General features: G+C 39.0%; 1 protein-coding gene across 10 annotated transcripts in view; it reads right to left on the reverse strand.

Annotated features, from left to right (window-relative positions):
- The window catches only part of COL25A1 (collagen type XXV alpha 1 chain), a 461,773-nt gene that overhangs the window by 118,374 nt on the left and 322,973 nt on the right, over positions 1–20,426 (reverse strand). For all 10 annotated transcript variants that reach the window (XM_027599864.2, XM_027599874.2, XM_027599867.2 and 7 more), the window contains 3 exons: positions 4,102–4,173; positions 3,267–3,374; positions 889–924 (listed from right to left, as the gene is read on the reverse strand). In XM_027599864.2, the coding sequence (XP_027455665.1) occupies positions 889–924; positions 3,267–3,374; positions 4,102–4,173 (216 nt within the window). The remainder of the gene's footprint in view (positions 1–888; positions 925–3,266; positions 3,375–4,101; positions 4,174–20,426) is intronic.

A 20,426-nucleotide genomic window follows, 5' to 3' on the forward strand; every position in this document is an offset into this window, starting at 1 on the left:
ACCAGTCATGTTTCAAAGCCAACTCCACCACAGCTAGGACTACAGCTTGGTGAGTCTTTTCCCAGGAGGGCTTTTGAAGGCATCCTGTTCAGGGAGAAGCCTTTAACCTTTAACCCATTCACACATTTGTTTTAATTCCTGACCAACTGCCGTATTCTTGTGGGTTAGGGCCTTGCTAACTAATTTTTAAAAAATACATGTTAGACCCTAAACACCTGTAAGTAGCAAGCTGCACATTGTGTATAAGGCACACAATCAAGTTGATTGTGATCACTACATCCAGGACAAGTGTGAGACTTAGCTGTCTTCTGGAATCTGGGTTATTAGAAGGTCAACCCGTGTTCCCCAGAACATGGCTCCAGAGATAGGGAGGAAGAGACAGGAAGAGCTAGGTTGAAGGAATTCTACTCTTCAAGGCTCAGCAAGCTGCCCCAACTTCTCTTTCACTGTCAAAGGATAAACAAATCACGACGAATGGGACACGCATGTCTATGGGCAAGTCCATGTGGAATCATTTCATGATGTTTTTTAATGACAGGGATCAAGAAGGCACAACTGTTTCTTTCTGGGGGAACCCTTCAACAACAAAAACTCCTTGAATCCCTGTGGAAGCCTCACTACACTAATTCACAGTTAGTCATATTCCTCTGAATGTGACTTTTGAAAACTGAAGACTCATTCCTATTTAAGCTAATATGCATATCCCTGAATTTAATCTTCCTTACAGCAGCTGAATAAAGCAAATTCCATCCTTTGACCTTCCTCACTGTCTCTCATTCCTCCCACCTGAAATCTCTCACTATTTCCTTATCCACAATCTGGACTACAGTTTTAAATAACTTAGACTTCCATTATTTTTAGTATAGAAAAAGAAACTGAGATACTTGCCATCAAGCCTTGTTCTCCTGGTTTCCCTGGCTCACCCTTAAAAAAGAATAGTGATAATTTTTATTTATGCTGTAAACATTAAAAAGCAATTTCAATCTTTTTTTTTCTCTTTCACAATACCCACCGGGGTGCATGAATGTCAAATATACTTTTCAGGCTAAGTAGAGAAATGCAAACACAATGTAATAAAAAGAGAGCCAAGTTCTTTCTTCAAATGCATTTTATAAACATTTTAGGATTCAATAAAATGAGTCTAGATCACAGCAGAGATTTAAGAATTATGCCAAGAATGTATTCTAAATAAAACTAGTAGGGGTGATTATATTGTAAGTCAATAAATAGTCCTAGAAAAATATTTAATTGCAATTCCAGTAACATCTCATTTATTATGTTCTGTTCATGATGACATAAAGATGATGACCTAGGCCTCTTTATGAGAACTCAGAACTTCCATATACAGGACAGAGAGACAATTGCTCTTAGTACAGGAATTAAATAATAAAATGAGCAGATTGATTTTGAATTTTGGTTTCCCTGGATTAATGATGGCTGAAATAACATGTTTTATTAAAAATAATAGCATATGTTAAAATACATAGAATTTTGTGCTGTATCATACCACTATCATAGTTTTCTAATACTCAGATTCATATAAAATTCCTTATTATGTTTTATTGTCATATTATTATATTGATAGTTATTGGCAACAGATAGCTTTTGGAAAGACCATTTGTGTAATGTTGATAGCTATAGAAATTGTTGGACTTTAAAAATAAGTATTTCTCAGTTTGTTTTTATAAAACCTTTTTCTAGTGGTTATGACGGTATATAAAAATTAACTGTGAGACTATAAATACAGTTTAATTTCTCTTTGTGGAATTAAAAAAAACAAACCCTATTCATACTTCCATGTAAAAGCTCCATTTCTTACTCAGATGAATAAACTATATTCATTTAGGGGATAACATAATTTTTCAATTATTTACAGGTTGTCATACCTTACCTTTATCTTATTTCTTGAAAGTAATCTATACTTTGAATTTCCTGTAGAGTATACAATACCCAATGATCTAATTTTGTACCACCAAAATGGTTTTAACTACTCTTCTTAGTTGAAGAAACACTCATTGTATCTTTCTTGGCAACCAGCAATTATTTGGGGAGCTTTTAAATATCCCTAAAGGTGTGCTGTCTCTATCATTTGGGATATCATTCCAGGAAAATATCAGACCTTCGAAAACAGTTTCAAGATGAAACCACTACCTTTGATGGTTCAGTGAAAGCCATCCTAACAATCAACCAGTCATAGGTTGGGAGTCAATCCCTCACTTCAAATGACAAATTTACAGCCACTTTCAGAAAGGGAAATGCGGCTTCCAAGAGATTGTCTCAGAAAAGCCATAAAGTACCCTATATTCTTACAAAGAGAATCACTCTTTGAAAAAAATATGTAAATATATGAATATAAAAATGAAATACACCAAAACATTAATGACTATGGCTTATTTTTTTTTTCTTTTTGGTTCTTTAGTTTTAAAAACTTTCTACTTTGTGGATAACTATTTTCATTCTTTTGTACTATGAAAACACTCATGAAAATAATTTAAGTCAAAGCAATAGATAAATAAATTAATTCAGCAATAAATTTGAATTTCAAGTCCTAAGGCCATAATATAAGTATAAATTTTTTTTATCTTTTCCATATATTTCTTTCAATTGCTGGGTTGTCTCTACCAAATCAAACCACATAACTACTGTATTACTGACACTTGATCAATCTTAGTGACTAAGTACTTAGATCTAAGTATTGAGATGGCTTTAAAATCATTTCTATTAATAAACTTCACATATAAAGGACAAATGATATTCAAATCAGACCTCCTGATGTTTTAACCATTAATGTTACTGTTTTATTAGCATTTTTTTCTTTTTTGGTCAATTTATTTACAAGAGAGTAAACTTTAAGAAGATTTACCTCCTTTGCTTTCCATAATTCATATGGGACTTTATTGTCTGCCACTGATCCTTTGGAGAATGTTGCCAATCTCTCACCTAGACTTTCAAGCTATTCTCCCATCATTTAAGCCAAAGGCACTGATGTATTCTAACATAGTCAGGACACAAGTGAGATCAGGTATGCTCAATCATGGACTTCTTGAGGCTTACCTGAAAACCAGTTTAGTTGCCTTCTCCGGGTCTCTCTTTGTGTTTCGTGTGGGTTCCCCAGAGATTGAGTGGTAAAGCAGAATCCTGCTGGCAGTGCCCTTTCTGCTTGGGGACTTTCACCCCACTTCCCTGCAACCCCCTAAGGCCCCTCCTTACCCCACTCCATCCCAGTTCTCAGCCCTTAAAACAAATGGATCCAAAATGCAACTCACGGGCACTCCTGGCATTCCACGGGGGCCATCTTTCCCTGTGTCCCCTGGAGGCCCTCTTGGGCCAGGGGGGCCTGGGGGTCCTGGAGGCCCAGCCTGTCCTTGGTCACCCTGTAATGGAGAAGGGAACAGACCAACAATGGCCATGAAAGATAAAGACCCAGGTCTTCTTTTCAACACTTTAAATTTGTATTATCTAATCCACATTTACACTATGAAAAGAACCAGAACAATCAGAAACATGAAGCCTGTAGGCAATTTGCCTGCCAGCAGGGAGCAAATAAATATTCATGCTGGGCGAGCTGAGTCAATGCTATTTAAAATCAAAGCAGCTCAGGAACCAGCACTCTCAGCTTTTGGAAGTAGTGTGTAAGTTATCATGATAGTCAGAGCTGGTATAAAACTTTTGCATAACTTGATTCATGACACTGCTGCATCAGTTATATTCATCTTGTTTAATAAAATGGCTGCATTTGTGGTTGGACAAATGTGTTTACTTTTTCACAACTTATAAAATTAAACATACAAGCTCTTGTCAAACTGTGTAATAATTGATAAATTACCAAAGCAAGAGAGCTTAGAAACTGGATCTATTACTGGATATAATTTCAGCTGTCTTTCTTTTTTTTAAATTAAGGAAAAATTAGGCATTCTTGCCTTTTTACTTTGGTACTTCCATATACATTTCAAACAAATGCAGCTCCCTAGACATAGTTTTGCTCCAGGATAGTTCCAAATAAATACCCCCACCCATGAGAGATAAATGGTAAAGCAACTGTAAATGGAGTAATAACTGAATGTTAAGAAGAAATCAGACTTGAGCAAGAAGAAGCACTACCTTAATGAGGCGGCGTTTAATGAGCTGCTGATCAGCAGAGAGAAACCCATGATTGATTTTAGGAAACACCATCTGATCAGTCAGGTGAGGTCAAAGGTTGAAGTTCAGAGGTGAGAGAGTTGGAGAATAGACATCAGAAGGCCCCAAGAAAGAAATAAAGATATACACATTAGACTTAGAATGATCATTAAACAAAATGGAACTGGTGCTTGTGTCTGACGTCAGACTTTCTCTTATTGTAAGAAACATAACCTGAAAATGGGATGGCGAGACCAGATTTGTAGTTAGAGAGGAGTCTTTTGTGTATCCCATCATTTTGCCGTGGGCATTAGGCCTCTTTAATGCAGTGTATGAAAGAAGCAGGAACGCTCCCATCACCCGCACCCTGCACACTGAGCAGAAAGTCCGGAAACAAAGCACCAGTTCCAATTCCGTCAGACTTGTCAACCAGCATAACGTGGCATGAACGCAACCGCCATTTTATAAATGCCTGAAGTCCAGAGTCCTGAGGGTTCTTTAATTGACCGAAAAATGTCACAGAGTGTTGGCATGCATGCAGATCAAACCATCGAGGTGTGGCACCATCCTAGATGGTCATGCCTGCCTCTCTTCATTATCCCTGCTCGACTTCAATATCCTTCTCTCTTCTATGTTCACGATTCTCCCTCTCAATAGCTATTTCACCTCGTTGATGTAGGTGAGGTCCCAAGGATCCAAGACCTCAATGCATATGGTGAAAGGGAGCAACTGGACTTGGCAAGCCAATTTAGATGTTCTTGCTCACTCTTATGCTGATTGCGGGCTCTGACTGAGCAGCATGGGTGTCAGCCACAAACCTTGACGGTGAGGATCTGATTACTGTGCAGAGCAGCAACTGTGGGGAAGCCTGGTAGACCCTATGGACGTGGGACAGTACCAAAACAACACGACACAAAACGTCACACAGACATCCCACTGATAGACAAACAAAACGAGCATGTACCTAAGACCACCCTGTCCCGGCTTTAAGTCTTATCTTGTTTGACACACTGTACAGGAAATCAGACACACGAGGCCCCCCAGCAAAACATTCCTTTAGTGGAAAGGCCAGATTGAGAACTCATTGTAACTTGCCCTTGTGGCAGTTACACTGGGATCTTAACAGTTCTGGAATCTTACATACAAAATGTTAGCACGATATGGAGATAACTGCAGACACTGTTACGAAAACAACACTGTAATTTCCTTCCATTGATATTCTGTTTACAACTCAGGACATAACACATATTAATTCTTTTTTGGACAACGGTGAACAGAATTTTGCAGTCTGATCAGAAATATTCCTCAGAATAAATGCAGTCCTCCTCACAAAAGATAGTCTTACCACCCACATATCAAAATTTCTCTCTCCAATCATACGATGATTCTCAGGTCTTTCCTGTTTCAGGAATTCCTGCAGAGGTGGTGGATGGAAATCTGTCTCTTATAACATGCGTATTTCATGTCAGAGGGATTTATGGTCACACTCAGCGGTAATCGCTTCTGTCACGTAACTTTTCCAAAAGAACTTGACAGTTCACACAACCCCTTGAAGCAGAAAAGTGGTTTTTGAATTCCTTAACCAGGGAGAACGGGGGAGAGATGTTTTAGACACTCGTACTTCACTAACTTGTGCTAACTCGTGTTCACAGGCATTATCAATTGGGTAGGTCTGAGAGAGAACTCTCGCCTTTGTTCTGTTTCTTTTCCAACAACATGAGATACTGGAGCCTTTTATTCCAATTTTTTTTTTCACACAAAACATGTTTATCATATAAATAAAATAAACAGCAACCATAGCTTCCATGGCCTCAGGTGACTGCAGGCTTCCTAGACGTTCTCTCCTCGTTGCCCTTGCCCTCTTCCACTCAAATCTATTCTGAGGATATTTTTAGTGAAGGCGAGTAAGTTTCTAGTTTTTAAATTTTATTAATCGTGGTATGTTTTTCTCCCCTATTTCCCCCTTATTCGGGATATATTTTCCTTTTTAAAAGAACCAATAAAATTATGTCTGTGGTATGAAGACATCTCTTCAGCCCTAATGCCTTTGTGTTTCATTCCTTAGAGCTGGGACTTCTCAGGAAGCAAAGCAGGGGAAATCTTATCTGTTTTGCCAAATCCTTTCTGATAAGGCTATTAAGTTTCTGGGTAATTTTGAGGTGACCTGTGTCTTCTTTTTCTTCTCCCAAAGTAAAAGTCCTTGAAACATAGACGCTACCCAAATTCAGAAATACTACAAGTTGGAAAACAGATGTGTACAATTTGCTTTTGTTTTACTATGGAATATGAGCTTAAAATGTTATTAGATGGTAATGTGCCAGCATCTTTCCATCTGTGACTCATTAGCCCTATATTACACAGTCAGAATTTTATATATAAATCTCATATTTATGTAACAAAGAACAAAAACAGATACAAACAAGAAGTCTATGAGGGATCAGAATCTTGACTAGTGGCAATAAATCATAATGTCACTTTGAACAGGATTATCTAACAAAAATAATTTAAAATTAAAAGCCTTTTAATAACATACATGGTAGGCCTTACAAATGTTTTGAAATTTGAATGTATAAATAGTCACTTCTTGTACTCCTATCTGAGCATGACCAGCTTGCTGTTTGATCATATTTTCTAAATGCTCACAAAAAGCACTGGTTTTATAACTTCTTAGTTTGGTTTCCAGTGTTGGTGATATCTAAAGAGGAAAGTGGATAGGTAATTCTCTCCTTGGACAGATCCTTTTCATCAAACAGAAAATCTCTATTTGAGGAAGCTAATTTTATATTCCTCAATCATCTTAACTGTAGAAAATGCTACCAATTAGGTGCTTAGAGTTACATTTTGAAGATTTTATTAGTGAGTTAGGCAAAAGGACTTCAGAAGTTTATATGAAACAGAGTAGACAGAGACATGTGGAAGAATTCTCTTAAATTCTAACAAAAGTCCCATGGCCTGGGCCGTAATATGCTAGGACCCTGTGCTTTTCAAACCTGGGCAATGCTTGAAGGGTACATGCCAGTGTTGGGCGGGGGGAGGGTGGGGGGGTAGATAAGGGTTATTTAAAGACAATAATAAATATGGCACATCTTTCTTAAGATTCAAGTTTGATAAACATTAAATAATTTCACATTTTTTTATGTAAATCAAACATTGTCATATTACGGGGTAGAATGCAAAATTTGTACAAATTTTTAAAAATTTTACCATTTTCTGGTGGTAGAGAACCTCATACCACAGGGGATACCTCTAGATTACAGGTAGATACTGAACTCATCCTCTCCTTCCCACGGGAGGTCTTTGGAGGATAAGTTTGAAAAGTACTGGTGCCGAATACTTATCTGTAAGTAATGGATTTATGTGGCCATAACAGTTAGGCTTCCCTGGCTGTTCACACAGAGTGTACTTTTTCATTAACTATGCCATTTTTTTTCCACAGTATCATTAGTCATAGTCCTTTCTAAATAAATGGAATGGACATATTTCACTTGGTTTTACATCTTGGAAAGCTTGCCTGGTACACAGATGGTTCAATTGGGTGTGGGAAAAAAAATTTGTCTCCGGAAAAACATGGAGAAAGAGTCCAGGAATAAGCTGAAATGCTGAAATAATGTGTACAATTTTCACTCCCAAATATTTTGAATTCTTAAGAAATTGGATGTACGAGAGTATAAAACTACCTTACACAACCTACTTTCCTCTTGAGGGCCTACACAGACAACTTCATGAATCTTCCTGACATTCCTCAAAGTAGGTTACAATCTCAGACCAGTGTTTTAACATCATTTTAGGAGGAGTTTCATGTCCCTTCATTACCTTGTAGAAGCAAAGAGGAAAGCCTATCCCAAAGAAATGCTGAACAAATAGATATTTCATAAGACATGCTCCTAACTACTTAGAAGTCATAAATTCAAGATGCTATTATTTATTGTATACTCAGTGATGGTGTTAGATGATTACATTATAGTGAGAAAACTTTGTGTTTTGTCAAAAGTATTCAATAACGCAATGTTAGAGCCAGGAATTTAATCCATGACTTCTAATTCCAGACTTTGTCATCATGTAGGATATGTTTTTATAATTTCTTTCTACCTTTACAGTTTGAATATTAGAAATATCAACAATATATAAGAAGTATTTATTGAGTGCCTTCTGTGTAGCATTTGCTGTACTAGGTGAGGGGATTGAATGGTAAGCATGACCACAAGCTCACAGGGGTCAACATCTAGAGGAGAAATAGGAAAAAAGAAGCAGGCAGTAATCATATGGAGGCATGACCATTTTGGTGAAGGAGAGGGGCTACAAAGTACATAAAAGTGTACCTAATGGCAGGTTTGAGGAACCCTGGAAGACTTCCCAAGCCATGTGAATGAGGGGATGGGAGTTAGTACAGCAAGAGGAATACTAAAGACAGAGATCCCATTTAGGAAAATATTACAATAGTCTAGTTGAGGGACTGGGCCCTAGAACTAGAGAAGGGACAAATCCATAGTTTCAAGTGATATTAAGGAGGTAGGATTCACAGGACCTGTAGTCTGGCTGAGAGCAAAAGGGAGAAGGAGGAGCAGTGAGTGGCCCTAGGTCTCTCATCCGAGTAGTGGAGGATGGTAGAGGAAACACTAGAAAATAATGGGTTTTCTGGGGCAGCTAGGTGGTTATGGATGACGAATTCAGTTAGGGACCTATTGAATTGAGGTGTCTATGAACAGCCAAGGCATGGCAGTTAGATATGCATATAAAATAGTCAGGAGAGAGGTGGGATTCACAAGTCTAAGGGCTGCTGAAGTCACGTAAAAAGGCTGCAGAGAGAGCAGATTTAGAAAACAACTCTTTGGAAAGACTTCAATTTAGGGATGAGCAGAGGAAGAAGCAACTACAAAGAGAAATAGTAAGTGTGGTTGTAGAAGTAGGAGGAATGCTAACTCACCTCACAAAAAATTCTATACAGGCAATGATTCAAAATGATTCATTAATGAAAACTGCATTAATTAATTGTGCTGTATAAATAAATATACATGAACTGAATTCCTCCACTCACTGTTGCACTGAGAGGTAATCTAGAGGCTAACAGTGGCCAATGCCACCAACAGTGGATGCTCACTGATATGCACAGGGGAGTATATCTGAGGTTGTAGAGGTATAAAGGAAAAATTAAACTATTAATTATAAAAGTGGACAAGGAACCTCAAGAGCAAATCACATTGGAAGCTGAGAAATGAAAATCCCCGAGTTTCTCCATAATGTAAATAGTATCATGACTGTGTTAGCCTCAAATATATCATGCATTACAACACAACAATTACAGTGGGTATGTGTACAGCATAAATAAAGATGAATATTTCTAGAAGTTGATAGAACAATTTCTAGCTAAGAGAGACCAGATGGGGAAACATTGTAATAGGATGCAAAAATATTTAGGTAAAAGAGTAACTTCAGTTTAACAGCAGGAACTGCTAGAAAGCAAAATAGGGAAAGAAAAAAAAATTAAGAGAAAGGAATTTGCTGCTAAATCATTTCATATTGCAGTAAATGGTATACTCTGAATAGAAAAATCAACTACACGAAGCTAAATAGCTAATGGAATCCTTTGAAGAACCAAATACCATGAGCCTATGAAAATCAGAATTTATAACTGATGGAAAAAGATTGGCTTATGGAAATATTAATTATGGGAAGAACTAGCCTTCTGAGTTTGAATATAATATTGGCTCAAAAAGTTAATTTCTTTTTTCTATAGATACTCTAAGTTCCAAGCTATTGGGTTCTATCATAAATGTTAATCCTAGCCACTCCAAGAATTATCTTTTTATATATAAATGATACATCTGAATTTGAAAATTATTTAGAAGAGAAAGAGAACAGTACGATCTCCACATTGACAAATGTCATTAAATACTATAGCTACTAAAATGCTAAGTAAACACAAACTGCAAAAGATTTGTGAATAAGCAGAAAGATGGCAGATACTCTTCAACACTGGCAAGTGTTAAGTATAAGAAAAGCTTCCTAAATTACACGTAGTGAGAAAGTCTCCATTAGTTATGTATGATCTCATAAGGGATTCCATGGGTTGTTGTAGTGTTTGCTAAAGATACACAGTTAAGAAAGGCCAACAGAAGATGAGAGCCCATGAAAAGAGGTAAGAGTCCTAAAGAAGCATTGTTCTGCCCTGAGGCAACCAGAGAAATGTAGACACAGGATACAGGGAAGAAAAATAAAACAGCCTTGCAGTCTGGAAGACTGCACAAAAATAAAAACTGTGTCAGTTTTATTTATATAAATTTAGCTCTCATCAAATCAGAACAACTCTCTTGAAGTGAACATCAAGAGAACAGTCCTGTCTTAGAGGTTCTTCACAATAAAGATAATAAATAATGATGATGGTGGTAATGACAGTGATCAGCATTCACATGATACATACTATGTGCCAGAGATTATGCTAAGAGCTTTATAAATGTTAACTCTTTTACTCCTCACAACAACCATTTGCCAGATGAGGCATTTGAGGCACGAAGCGGTTAAGGGTTTTGCTCACCTAACTAATTGTAAGTAGAGGAGCCAAGATGCACACCCTGGCCATCTGCTCTAGAGTCTATACTCTTCATCATTACACTTTCCATAAATCCTTCATAGTTTCTGAATTTCTTTCCCATTTATTCAGTCATTTTTCAGGGAGAATTTAATAGCATCCTACCGGGAACAAGGCAATATTTGGACATTGAGATTAGAAAGCCTTATCCCAGGCTTCATGGAACTTAAAGGATAACCAAGAAAGGCAGATGTTAAACAAGCAATTACAAATGCGGCTGGGATCTCTTTTGAGATATATATTTATATATATATACACACACACTCCTTTTTGCTTTTATTTTTTCCAATTCCTTTGCCCCTCAGTCAAGTTCTTAGTTAACTACCTGCTATTGCCTCAGGAGAGGTATAAGAAGGCAGGGTGGAAAACAAAACTTGTCTACCAACATGTCTAGAAACCAGAAATATCTAGGAAGACACTCCCTCAAACTGGAAGGAAGGAATAGGTCTGTGGTCCCCAAGAGCAGAGGAAACCTAAGCCCTGCTTCCCAGAGGCACTTCCAGGAAGCAACAATGGCCTGAAGAAAAATGGCCATGTGACACGTCTAGATGCAGGAGATCATGGGCAGCCTTGCAAAAGATTCCCCTGTATTAAGCATGGCACAGAAGTAGCAGAAATTTTCCCATGCCCTATAACATAGAGAATTTTTTTATTATGTTATGTTAATCACCATACATTACATCATTAGTTTTTGATGTAGTGTTCCATGATTCATTGTTTGCGTATAACACCCAGTGCTCCATTCAATACATGCCCTCTTTAATACCCATGACCAGGCTAACCCATCCCCCACCCCCTACCCCCTAGAACCCTCAGTTTGTTTCTCAGAGTCCATAGTCTCTCATGGTTTGTCTCCCCCCTCCGATTCCCCCCCTACATTTTTCCCTTCCTACTATCTTCTTTTTTTTTTTAACATATAATGTATTATTTGTTTCAGAGGTACAGGTTTGTGATTCAACAGTCTCACACAATTAACAGCACTCACCAGAGCACATACCCTCCCCAGTGTCTATCACCCAGCCACCCCATCCCTCCCACCCCCCACCACTCCAGCAACCCTGTTTCTTTCCTGAGATTAAGAATTCCTCATATCAATGAGATCATATGATACATGTCTTTCTCTAATTGACTTATTTTGCTCAGCATAATACCCTCCAGTTCCATCCATGTTGTTGCAAATGGCAAGATTTCATTTCTTTTGATGGCTGCATAATATTCCATTGTATATATATACCACTTCTTTATCCATTCATCTGGCGATGGACATCTTGGCTCTTTCCACAGTTTGGCTATTGTGGACATTGCTGCTATAAACATCGAGGTGCACGTACCCCTTCGGATCCCTACATTTGTATCTTTGGTGTAAATACCCAGTAGTGCAATTGCTGGATTGTATGGTAGCTCTATTTTCAACTTTTTGAAGACCCTCCATACTGTTTTCCAGAGTGGCTGCACCAGCTTGCATTCCCACCAACAGTGTAGAGGCGTTCCCCTTTCTCCGCATCCCCGCCAACATCTCTTGTTTCCTAACTTGTTAATTTTAGCCATTCTGACTGGTATGAGGTGGTATCTCATTGAGGTTTTGATTTGGATTTCCCTGATGCCAAGTGATGTTGAGCACTTTTTCATGTGTCTGTGGGCCATTTGGATGTCTTTGGAAAAATGTCTGTTCATGTCTTCTGCCCCTTTCTTGATTGGATTATGTGTTCTTTGGGTGTTGAGTATGATAAGTTCTTTATAGATTTTGGATACTAGCCCTTTATCTGATATGTCATTTGCAAATATCGTCTCACATTCTGTCGGTTGTCTTTTGGTTTTGTGGACTGTTTCTTTTGCTGTGCAAAAGCTTTTTATCTTGATGAAGTCCCAGTAGTTCATTTTTGCCCTTGCTTCCCTTGCCTTTGGAGATCTTTCTAGAAATAATTTGCTGCAGCCAAGGTCGAAGAGGCTGCTGCCTGTGTTCTCCTTTAGGATTTTGATGGACTCCTGTCTCACATTTAGGTCTTTCAACCATTTTGAGTCTCTTTTTGTGTGTGGTGTAAGGAAATGGTCCAGTATCATTCTTCTGCGTGTGGCTGTCCAATTTTCCCAACACCATTTGTTGAAGAGACTGTCTTTTTGCCATTGGACATTCTTTCCTGCTTCGTCGAAGATGAGTTGACCATAGAGCTGAGGGTCCATTTCTGGGCTCTCTATTCTGTTCCATTGATCTATGTGTCTGTTTTTGTGCCAGTACCATACTGTCATGATGATTACAGCTTTGTAATAGCGCTCGAAGTCCGGAATTGTGATGCTACCAGCTTTGCTATTCTTTTTCAACATTCCTCTGGCTATTCAGGGTCTTTTCTGGTTCCATACAAATTTTAGGAGTATTTCTTTGAAAAAAGTTGATGGTATTTTGCTAGGAATTGCATTAAATGTGTAGATTGCTCTAGGTAGCATTGACATCTTCACAATATTTGTTTTTCCAATCCATGAGCATGGAACATTTTTCCATTTCTTTGTGTCTTCCTCAATTTCTTTTTCTTTTTTTTTAAACATTTTTAAAATTTATTTGACAGAGAGAGAGAGACACACAGTGAGAGAGGGAACACAAGCAGGGGGAGTGGGAGAGGGAGAAGCAGGCTTCCCGCCGAGCAGGGAGCCTGATGTGAGGCTCGATCCCAGGACATGACCTGAGCCGAAGGCAGATGCTTAATGACTGAGCCACCCAGTCACCCCTGTTGTCCTCAATTTTTTTCATGAGTATTTTATAGTTTTCTGAGTATAGATTCTTTGCCTCTTTGGTTGGATTTAATCCTAGGTATCTTATGGTTTTAGATGCAATTGTCAATGGGATCAACTCCTTAATTTCTCTTTCTTCTGTCTTGTGGTTGGTGTATAGGAATGCCCCTGATTTCTGTGCATTGATTTTATATACTGCCACTTTACTGAATTCCTGTTTGAGTTCTAGCAGTTTTGGGGTGGAGTCTTTTGGGTTTTCCACATGAAGAATCATATCATCTGCAAAGAGTGAGAGTTTGACTTCTTTGCCGATTCGGATGCCTTCTATTTCTTTTTGTTGTCTGATTGCTGTGGCTAGGAATTCTAGTACTATGTTGAATAGCAGTGGTGACAGTGGACATCCCTGCCGTGTTCCTGACCTTAAGGGGAGAGCTCTCAGTTTTTCCCCATTGAGAATGATATTCACTGTGGGTTTTTCATAGATGGCTTTTATGATATTGAGGTATTTACCCTCTATCCCTATACTCTGAAGAGTTTTGATCAAGAAAGGATGCTGTATTTTGTCAAATGCTTTTTCTGCATCTATTGAGAGGATCATATGGTTCTTGTTCTTTCTTTTACTAATGTATTGTATCACATTGATTGATTTGCTGATGTTGAACCAATCTTGCAGCCCAGGAATAAATCCCACTTGGTTGTGGTGAATAATCCTTTTAATGTACTGTTGGATCCTATTGGCTAGTATTTTGGTGAGAATTTATGCATCCATGTTCATCATGGATATTGGTCTGTAATTCTCCTTTTTGATGGGGTCTTTGTCTGGTTTTGGGATCAAGTAATGGTGGCCTCATAAAACGAGTTTGGAAGTTTTTTTTTCCATTTCTATTTTTTGGAACAATTTCAGGAAGAATAGGTATTAATTCTTCTTTAAATGTTTGGTAGAATTCCCCTGGGAAGCCATCTGGCCCTGGCTCTTGTTTCTTCGGAGATTTTTGATTGCTGCTTCAATTACCTTAGTGGTTATAGGTCTGTTCAGGTTTTCTATTTCCTCCTGGTTCAGTTTTGGTAGTTGATACATCTCTAGGAATGCATCCATTTCTTCCAGGTTATCTAATTTGCTGGCATAGAGTTGCTCATAATATGTTCTTATAATTGTTTGTATTTCTTTGGTGTTGGTTGTGATCTCTCCTCTTTCATTCATGATTCTGTTGATTTGGGTCATTTCTCTTTTCTTTTTGATAAGTCTGGCCAGGGGGTTATCAATCTTGTTAATTCTTTCAAAGAACCAGCTCCTAGTTTCGTTGATCTGTTCTACTGTTTTTTTGGTTTCTAGTTCATTGATTTCTGCTCTGATCTTTATTATTTCTCTTCTCCTGCTGGGGTTAGGCTTTATTTGCTGTTTTTTCTCTAGCTCCTTTAGGTGTAGGGTTAGGTTGTGTATTTGAGACCTTTCTTGTTTCTTGAGAAAGGCTTGTATTGCTATATACTTTCCTCTTAGGACTGCCTTTACTGCATCCCAAAGATTTTGAACAGTATGTTTTCATTTTCATTTGTTTCCATGAATTTTTTTAATTCTTCTTTAATTTCCTGGTTGATCCATTCATTCTTTAGTAGGATGCTCTTTAGCCTCCATGTATTTGAGTTCTTTCCGACTTTCCTCTTGTGATTGAGTTCTAGTTTCAAAGCATTGTGGTCTGAAAATATGCAGGGAATGATCCCAATCTTTTGGTACCAGTTGAGACCTGATTTGTGATCTAGGATGTGATTTATTCTGGAGGATGTTCCATGGGCACTAGAGAAGAATGTGTATTCTGTTGCTTTGGGATGGAATGTTCTGAATATATCTGTGAAGTCCATCTGGTCCAGTGTGTCATTTAAAGTCTTTATTTCCTTGTTGATCTTTTGCTTAGATGATCTGTCCATTTCAGTGAGGGGGGTGTTAAAGTCCCCTACTATTATTGTATTCTTGTCAATGTGTTTCTTTGATTTTGTTATTAATTGGCTTATATAATTGGCTGCTCCCATGTTAGGGGCATAGATATTTACAATTGTTAGATCTTCTTGTTGGATAGATCCTTTAAGTATGATACAGTGTCCTTCCTCATCTCTTATTATAGTCTTTGGTTTAAAATCTAATTTGTCTGATATAAGGATTGCCACCCCAGCTTTCTTTTGGTGTCCGTTAGCATGGTAAATGGTTTTCCACACCCTCACTTTCAATCTGGAGGTGTCTTTGGGTCTAAAATGAGTCTCTTGCAGACAGCATATCGATGGGCCTTATTTTTTTATCCAATCTGATACCCTGTGTCTTTTGATTGGGGCGTTTAGCCCATTTACATTCAGGGTAACTATTGAAAGATGAATTTAGTGCCATTGTATTGCCTGTAAGGTGAGTGTTACTGTATACTGTCTGTGTTCCTTTCTGGTCTATGTTACTTTTAGGTTTTCTCTTTGCTTAGAGGACCCCTTTCAATATTTCTTGGAGGGCTGGTTCCACGTTGCAAATTCCTTTAGTTTTTGTTTATCCTGGAAGTTTTTTATCTCTCCTTCTATTTTCAACGACAGCCTAGCTGGATATAGTATTCTTGGCTGCATATTTTTCTCATTTTGTGCTCTGAATATATCATGCCAGTCCTTTCTGGCCTGCCAGGTCTCTGTGAATAGGTCTGTTGCCACTCTAGTGTTTCTACCATTGTAGTTTACAGATTTCTTGTCCCGAGCTGCTTTCAGGATTTTCTCTTTGTCTCTGAGACTCGTGAGTTTTACTGTTAGATGTTGGGGTGTTGACCTATCTTTATTGATTTTGAGGGGGATTCTCTGTGCCTCCTGGATTTTGATGCCTGTTTCCTTCCCCAAATTAGGGAAATTCTCTGCTATAATTTGCTCCAATATACCTTCTGCCCCTCTCTCTCTTTCTTCTTCTTCTGGGATCCCAATTATTCTAATATTGTTTCATCTTATGGTATCACTTATCTCTCGAATTCTGCCTTCATGACCCAGTAGTTGTTTATCTTTCTTTTTCTCAGCTTCTTTATTTTCCATCATTTGGTCTTCCATATCACTAATTCTCTCTTCTGCCTCATTTATCCTAGCAGTCAGAGCCTCCATTTTTGATTGCACCTCATTAATAGCCTTTTTGATTTTGACTTGATTAGATTTCAGCTCTTTTATTCCTCCAGAAAGGGTTTCTCTAGTTTCTTCCATGCTTTTTTCAAGCCCAGGTAGTATATTTATAATCATTATTCTGAACTCTAGCCCCGACATCTTACTAATGTCTGTACTGATTAGGTCCCTGGCAGTCGACACTGCCTCTTGTTCTTTTTTTTGAGGTGATTTTTTTCATCTTGTCATTTTGTCCAGAGGAGAAGAGATGAATGAGAGAACAAAATGCTAAAGGGTAACAACGACCCCAGAAAAATATATGCCAAAGAAATCAGAAGAGACCTGAAACTGGGGGAAAAGAAAGGGAAAGAAAGAAAAAAGAAAAAAATAAAAGGAAAAGAGAAAGATAAAAAAAAAGAATATGATCAAATATGATCAGGCTGGTGAATAGATCAGTGCCACACACTAGATTTTGGGTGTATTTTGTTCTGTTAGAAGAAAGTGCCTCCCAAAATTTTAAAGAAAGAAAAGCTTATATATGTACAAAAATAAGGGTAAATACGATGAAGGGATGGAATATGACTGTAAAGATGAAAATTATCAAAGATTTTATAAAAGGAATTGATAAGTTGGTTGAAAAAAGAAAGAAGAGAAATTAAGAAAAAGGGTGGGGGAGAGAATGTGATCAGGCAGGAGACTAGAACAAAGCCATACACTAGCGATATAGGGTATATTTTGGTCTGTTAGAAGAAACTGTAACCCAAAATTTTAAAGAGAGAACAACTTATATATATATATACCAAAAATAAGCTTAGCTACTATGATGGGATAGAATATGACTCTAAAAATGAAAAATAAAAAAGATTTTTAAAAAAAGGATTGATAAGATGTTGGTTGAAAAAGCAAAAAAGAAAAATTAAAAAAAAAAAAGTAAATTAAAAAAATTAACTTTGAAGTACTAAAGAATCAGGGGGAAAAAAGCCATGAATTCTATGTGCAGTATTCCCCTAGCGCTGGAGTTCTCCCGTTCTCATTGATCGGTAAACTTGGTCTTAGCTGGCTGTTCTTGCTGATCTTCTGGGGGAGGGGCCTGTTGCCATGGTTCCCAAAGGTCTTTGCCAGAGGCGGAATTGCCCTGCCCTTGCCTGGTCCGGGCTACGTAATCTGCTCAGTTTGCTCTTGGGTGCTTTTGTTCCCTGCAAGCTTTCCGTGCAGCACTGGAGGACGAGAGTGAAAATGGTAGTCTCCCCATCTCAAACCAGAGGAGCCAAAAAGTCGGGGCCCCGCTCCTCAGTGCACCCCCAGAGAAAAGCAGTCACTCCCGTCTCCCTGGTCTCTGGCCGCACTCCGTGCTCACCCGGCCTGTGACCGAGCATTTGTATCTCTGGCACCCGACCCCGTGTGGAGTCTCCAAACCCAGCATATCCCTGTGGTGCACTCCCCCGCCACTCCTCCCGGGGGGGGGGGGGGGAAGGGGAGTCTCCCCGGATCTGCCGCTTGTTGGGACCCTGCTGGAAGAGCAGTGGCCTGACAGTGCTGGGGATCACGGTTTATGGCAACCCCGAGCTGAAAGCCCACTCCTCGGCTCCGTCTCTGCAGCCAGCTTCCCTGCTCTGATACCTGGGAGCTCTGCCGCACTCAGGCACCCCCGGTCTTTCTGTGACCCTGAGGGTCCTGAGACCACACTGTCCCCGCGAGGTTTCCACCCCCCGCTTAGCCACTGGAGCAACGTCTCTCAGTGGAGCCGACTTCTAAACATTCTGATTTTGTGCCCCGCTGCTCTATCACTTGCTGGTGGCCGCTGACGGAGGCCCCTTCCCCCGCCTTCTATCCTCCCGAATATGGCCTCGGATTCACTTCTCCGCATGTCCTACCTTCCAGAAAGTGGTCACTTTTCTGTTCAGAGTGTTGCTTCTATTCTTTTCTTCAATCTCCTGTTGAGTTTGTAGGTGTTCTGAATGGTTTGATCCCTATCCAGCTAAATTCCTGGGACCAGGCAAAATTTAGGTCTCCTACTCCTCCGCCATCTTGCTCCTCCCCCCTCCCATGCCCTATAGATGCAGCAGTGACACACTATTTGTGAAGGCCCATGCAGGTCAGTGAAGCCATGCTGCCTTCTCAGTAGCAAACTGTGTGAACTGATGGCTAAAGAAGACCAGGTGCCCCTCAATTTTCCCCCCAAACCTTTTGATAGTACAAGACTTTGGAAGTGTGAATCAGTCCAAAAGGAGGAGGAAGTGTGGAAATCCCAAGAAAAGTGATGTCTGGTTTTTTGTCAGCTCAGAAGAAGGGAGGATTGGGGCGCCTAGCTGGCTCAGCTGGTTAAGCGACTGCCTTCAGCTCAGGTCATGATCCTTGAGTCCTGGGATCGAGTCCCACTTCGGGCTCCCTGCTTAGCGGGGAGTCTGCTTCTCCCTCTGCCCTTCACCCTGCTTGTGCTCTCTCTTGCTTGCTCACTCTCCCTCTCTCAAATAAATAAAATATTAAAAAGAAAGAAGAAAGTAGGATTCAGTTTCAGAAATCAAGTAGGATTCAGATTCATAAATCAAATCGGATTCAAAAATGAAATTGTTACAGAAAATTAAGTCACATTGCTTACCCATCTGAGTTTTTGGATTGAAAATCGTACCCCAAAGGTGAATATGATGAGTGTTAACAAAACAAAAACTATTAAAATGCACAGAGTGACCTAACCCAAGTCAGCCATTCAGGCAGGACTGCCCCAAGAAAGTAGTATTGAAGTTGAGACCTGCAGAACAGAAATTCCATATGGACCCTCTGTGTCTGGTCACTCTCTAAGGACACTGATACCTTTCCTTCCTGATAGTATCATGAAGGTGAATACTAAAACCAAAGAGAAAATATATTTTTCTTTTCCAAAGAGATACCAAATGTACACTCAGAATACAAAGACTGGGTCCTGTTTTAGGTATTCCCTTGAGATCTAGGTGCCATTCTCCATTTGGGGAAGGTTAGGATAAGGGCAGTAGCAATGGCTGTGGGAGGTCCAATTGATGAGAATGAGAACAAGATTAACTAACATATTCATTCCTTTGTATAATAAATGTCTCATAAGTACATTCTACATGCCAATTACTGTGAAAAAAAGCTATAGGGGTTTAAATCTAGCGGAGAGGGGAGTTTATCACAAGAATATCAATTTAAATGGAAAATATACTATACTAGTGCTGTAATTAAAGGGGCAGGCAGTAGGCTAATTAAACACATTCTGATTGGGAAATGGAATACGGCTCCTAAAGAGATGGGATTTGAGCCATGGGAGGAAGGATGAATAAGACAAAGGTATTTGAGGTGGGGTGTGGACTTGGGCTTGGGAAGCTGGTATTCCAGTCTGATGTACAGTAAGCAAAGAGGTGGAAAGTGGGGATTGCTGGTAAGTTGAGTTTGGTTGGGGTGAAGCACATATTTTTTAGGGAAGAGCCTGGGCAAGGTCTTCAAAGCAGCTCAGAGAGGGAAGTAATGGGAAGCCACAGATATATTTCCAAAATGAAGGTGCCATAGCATATGTAAGTTTGAGAAAGAGAACCTAGTAAAATTAAGAAGAATAGATTAAAAATCAAAATATAGTTCATGATCCCTTATCTGCAATTTCAAAACCCAAAGTCCCTGAAAATAACATTTCTCCATAAGTTTAAAAGTTTTCTAAGTTGGTGGCAAACTCCTTTGGTGGCAAAAACTTATTTGAACAGATGTGAGGCTATTTATGGTCACTAATAATTCTTCTTAGTGTGAACATGCATGTGTTTCACTGCAGAAATTGACAGTTTGATTACAGGGTGCCTCAGGCCTCTCTAAGGGTGTCAAACAATATGCGATATATGAGTAATAATAACTTTCTAATGTCTAACAACTAAATTCTGAAATACATTTGACT

This window comes from Zalophus californianus, chromosome 2, assembly GCF_009762305.2.
Source record: "Zalophus californianus isolate mZalCal1 chromosome 2, mZalCal1.pri.v2, whole genome shotgun sequence".
NCBI classification, from domain to species: domain Eukaryota; kingdom Metazoa; phylum Chordata; class Mammalia; order Carnivora; family Otariidae; genus Zalophus; species Zalophus californianus.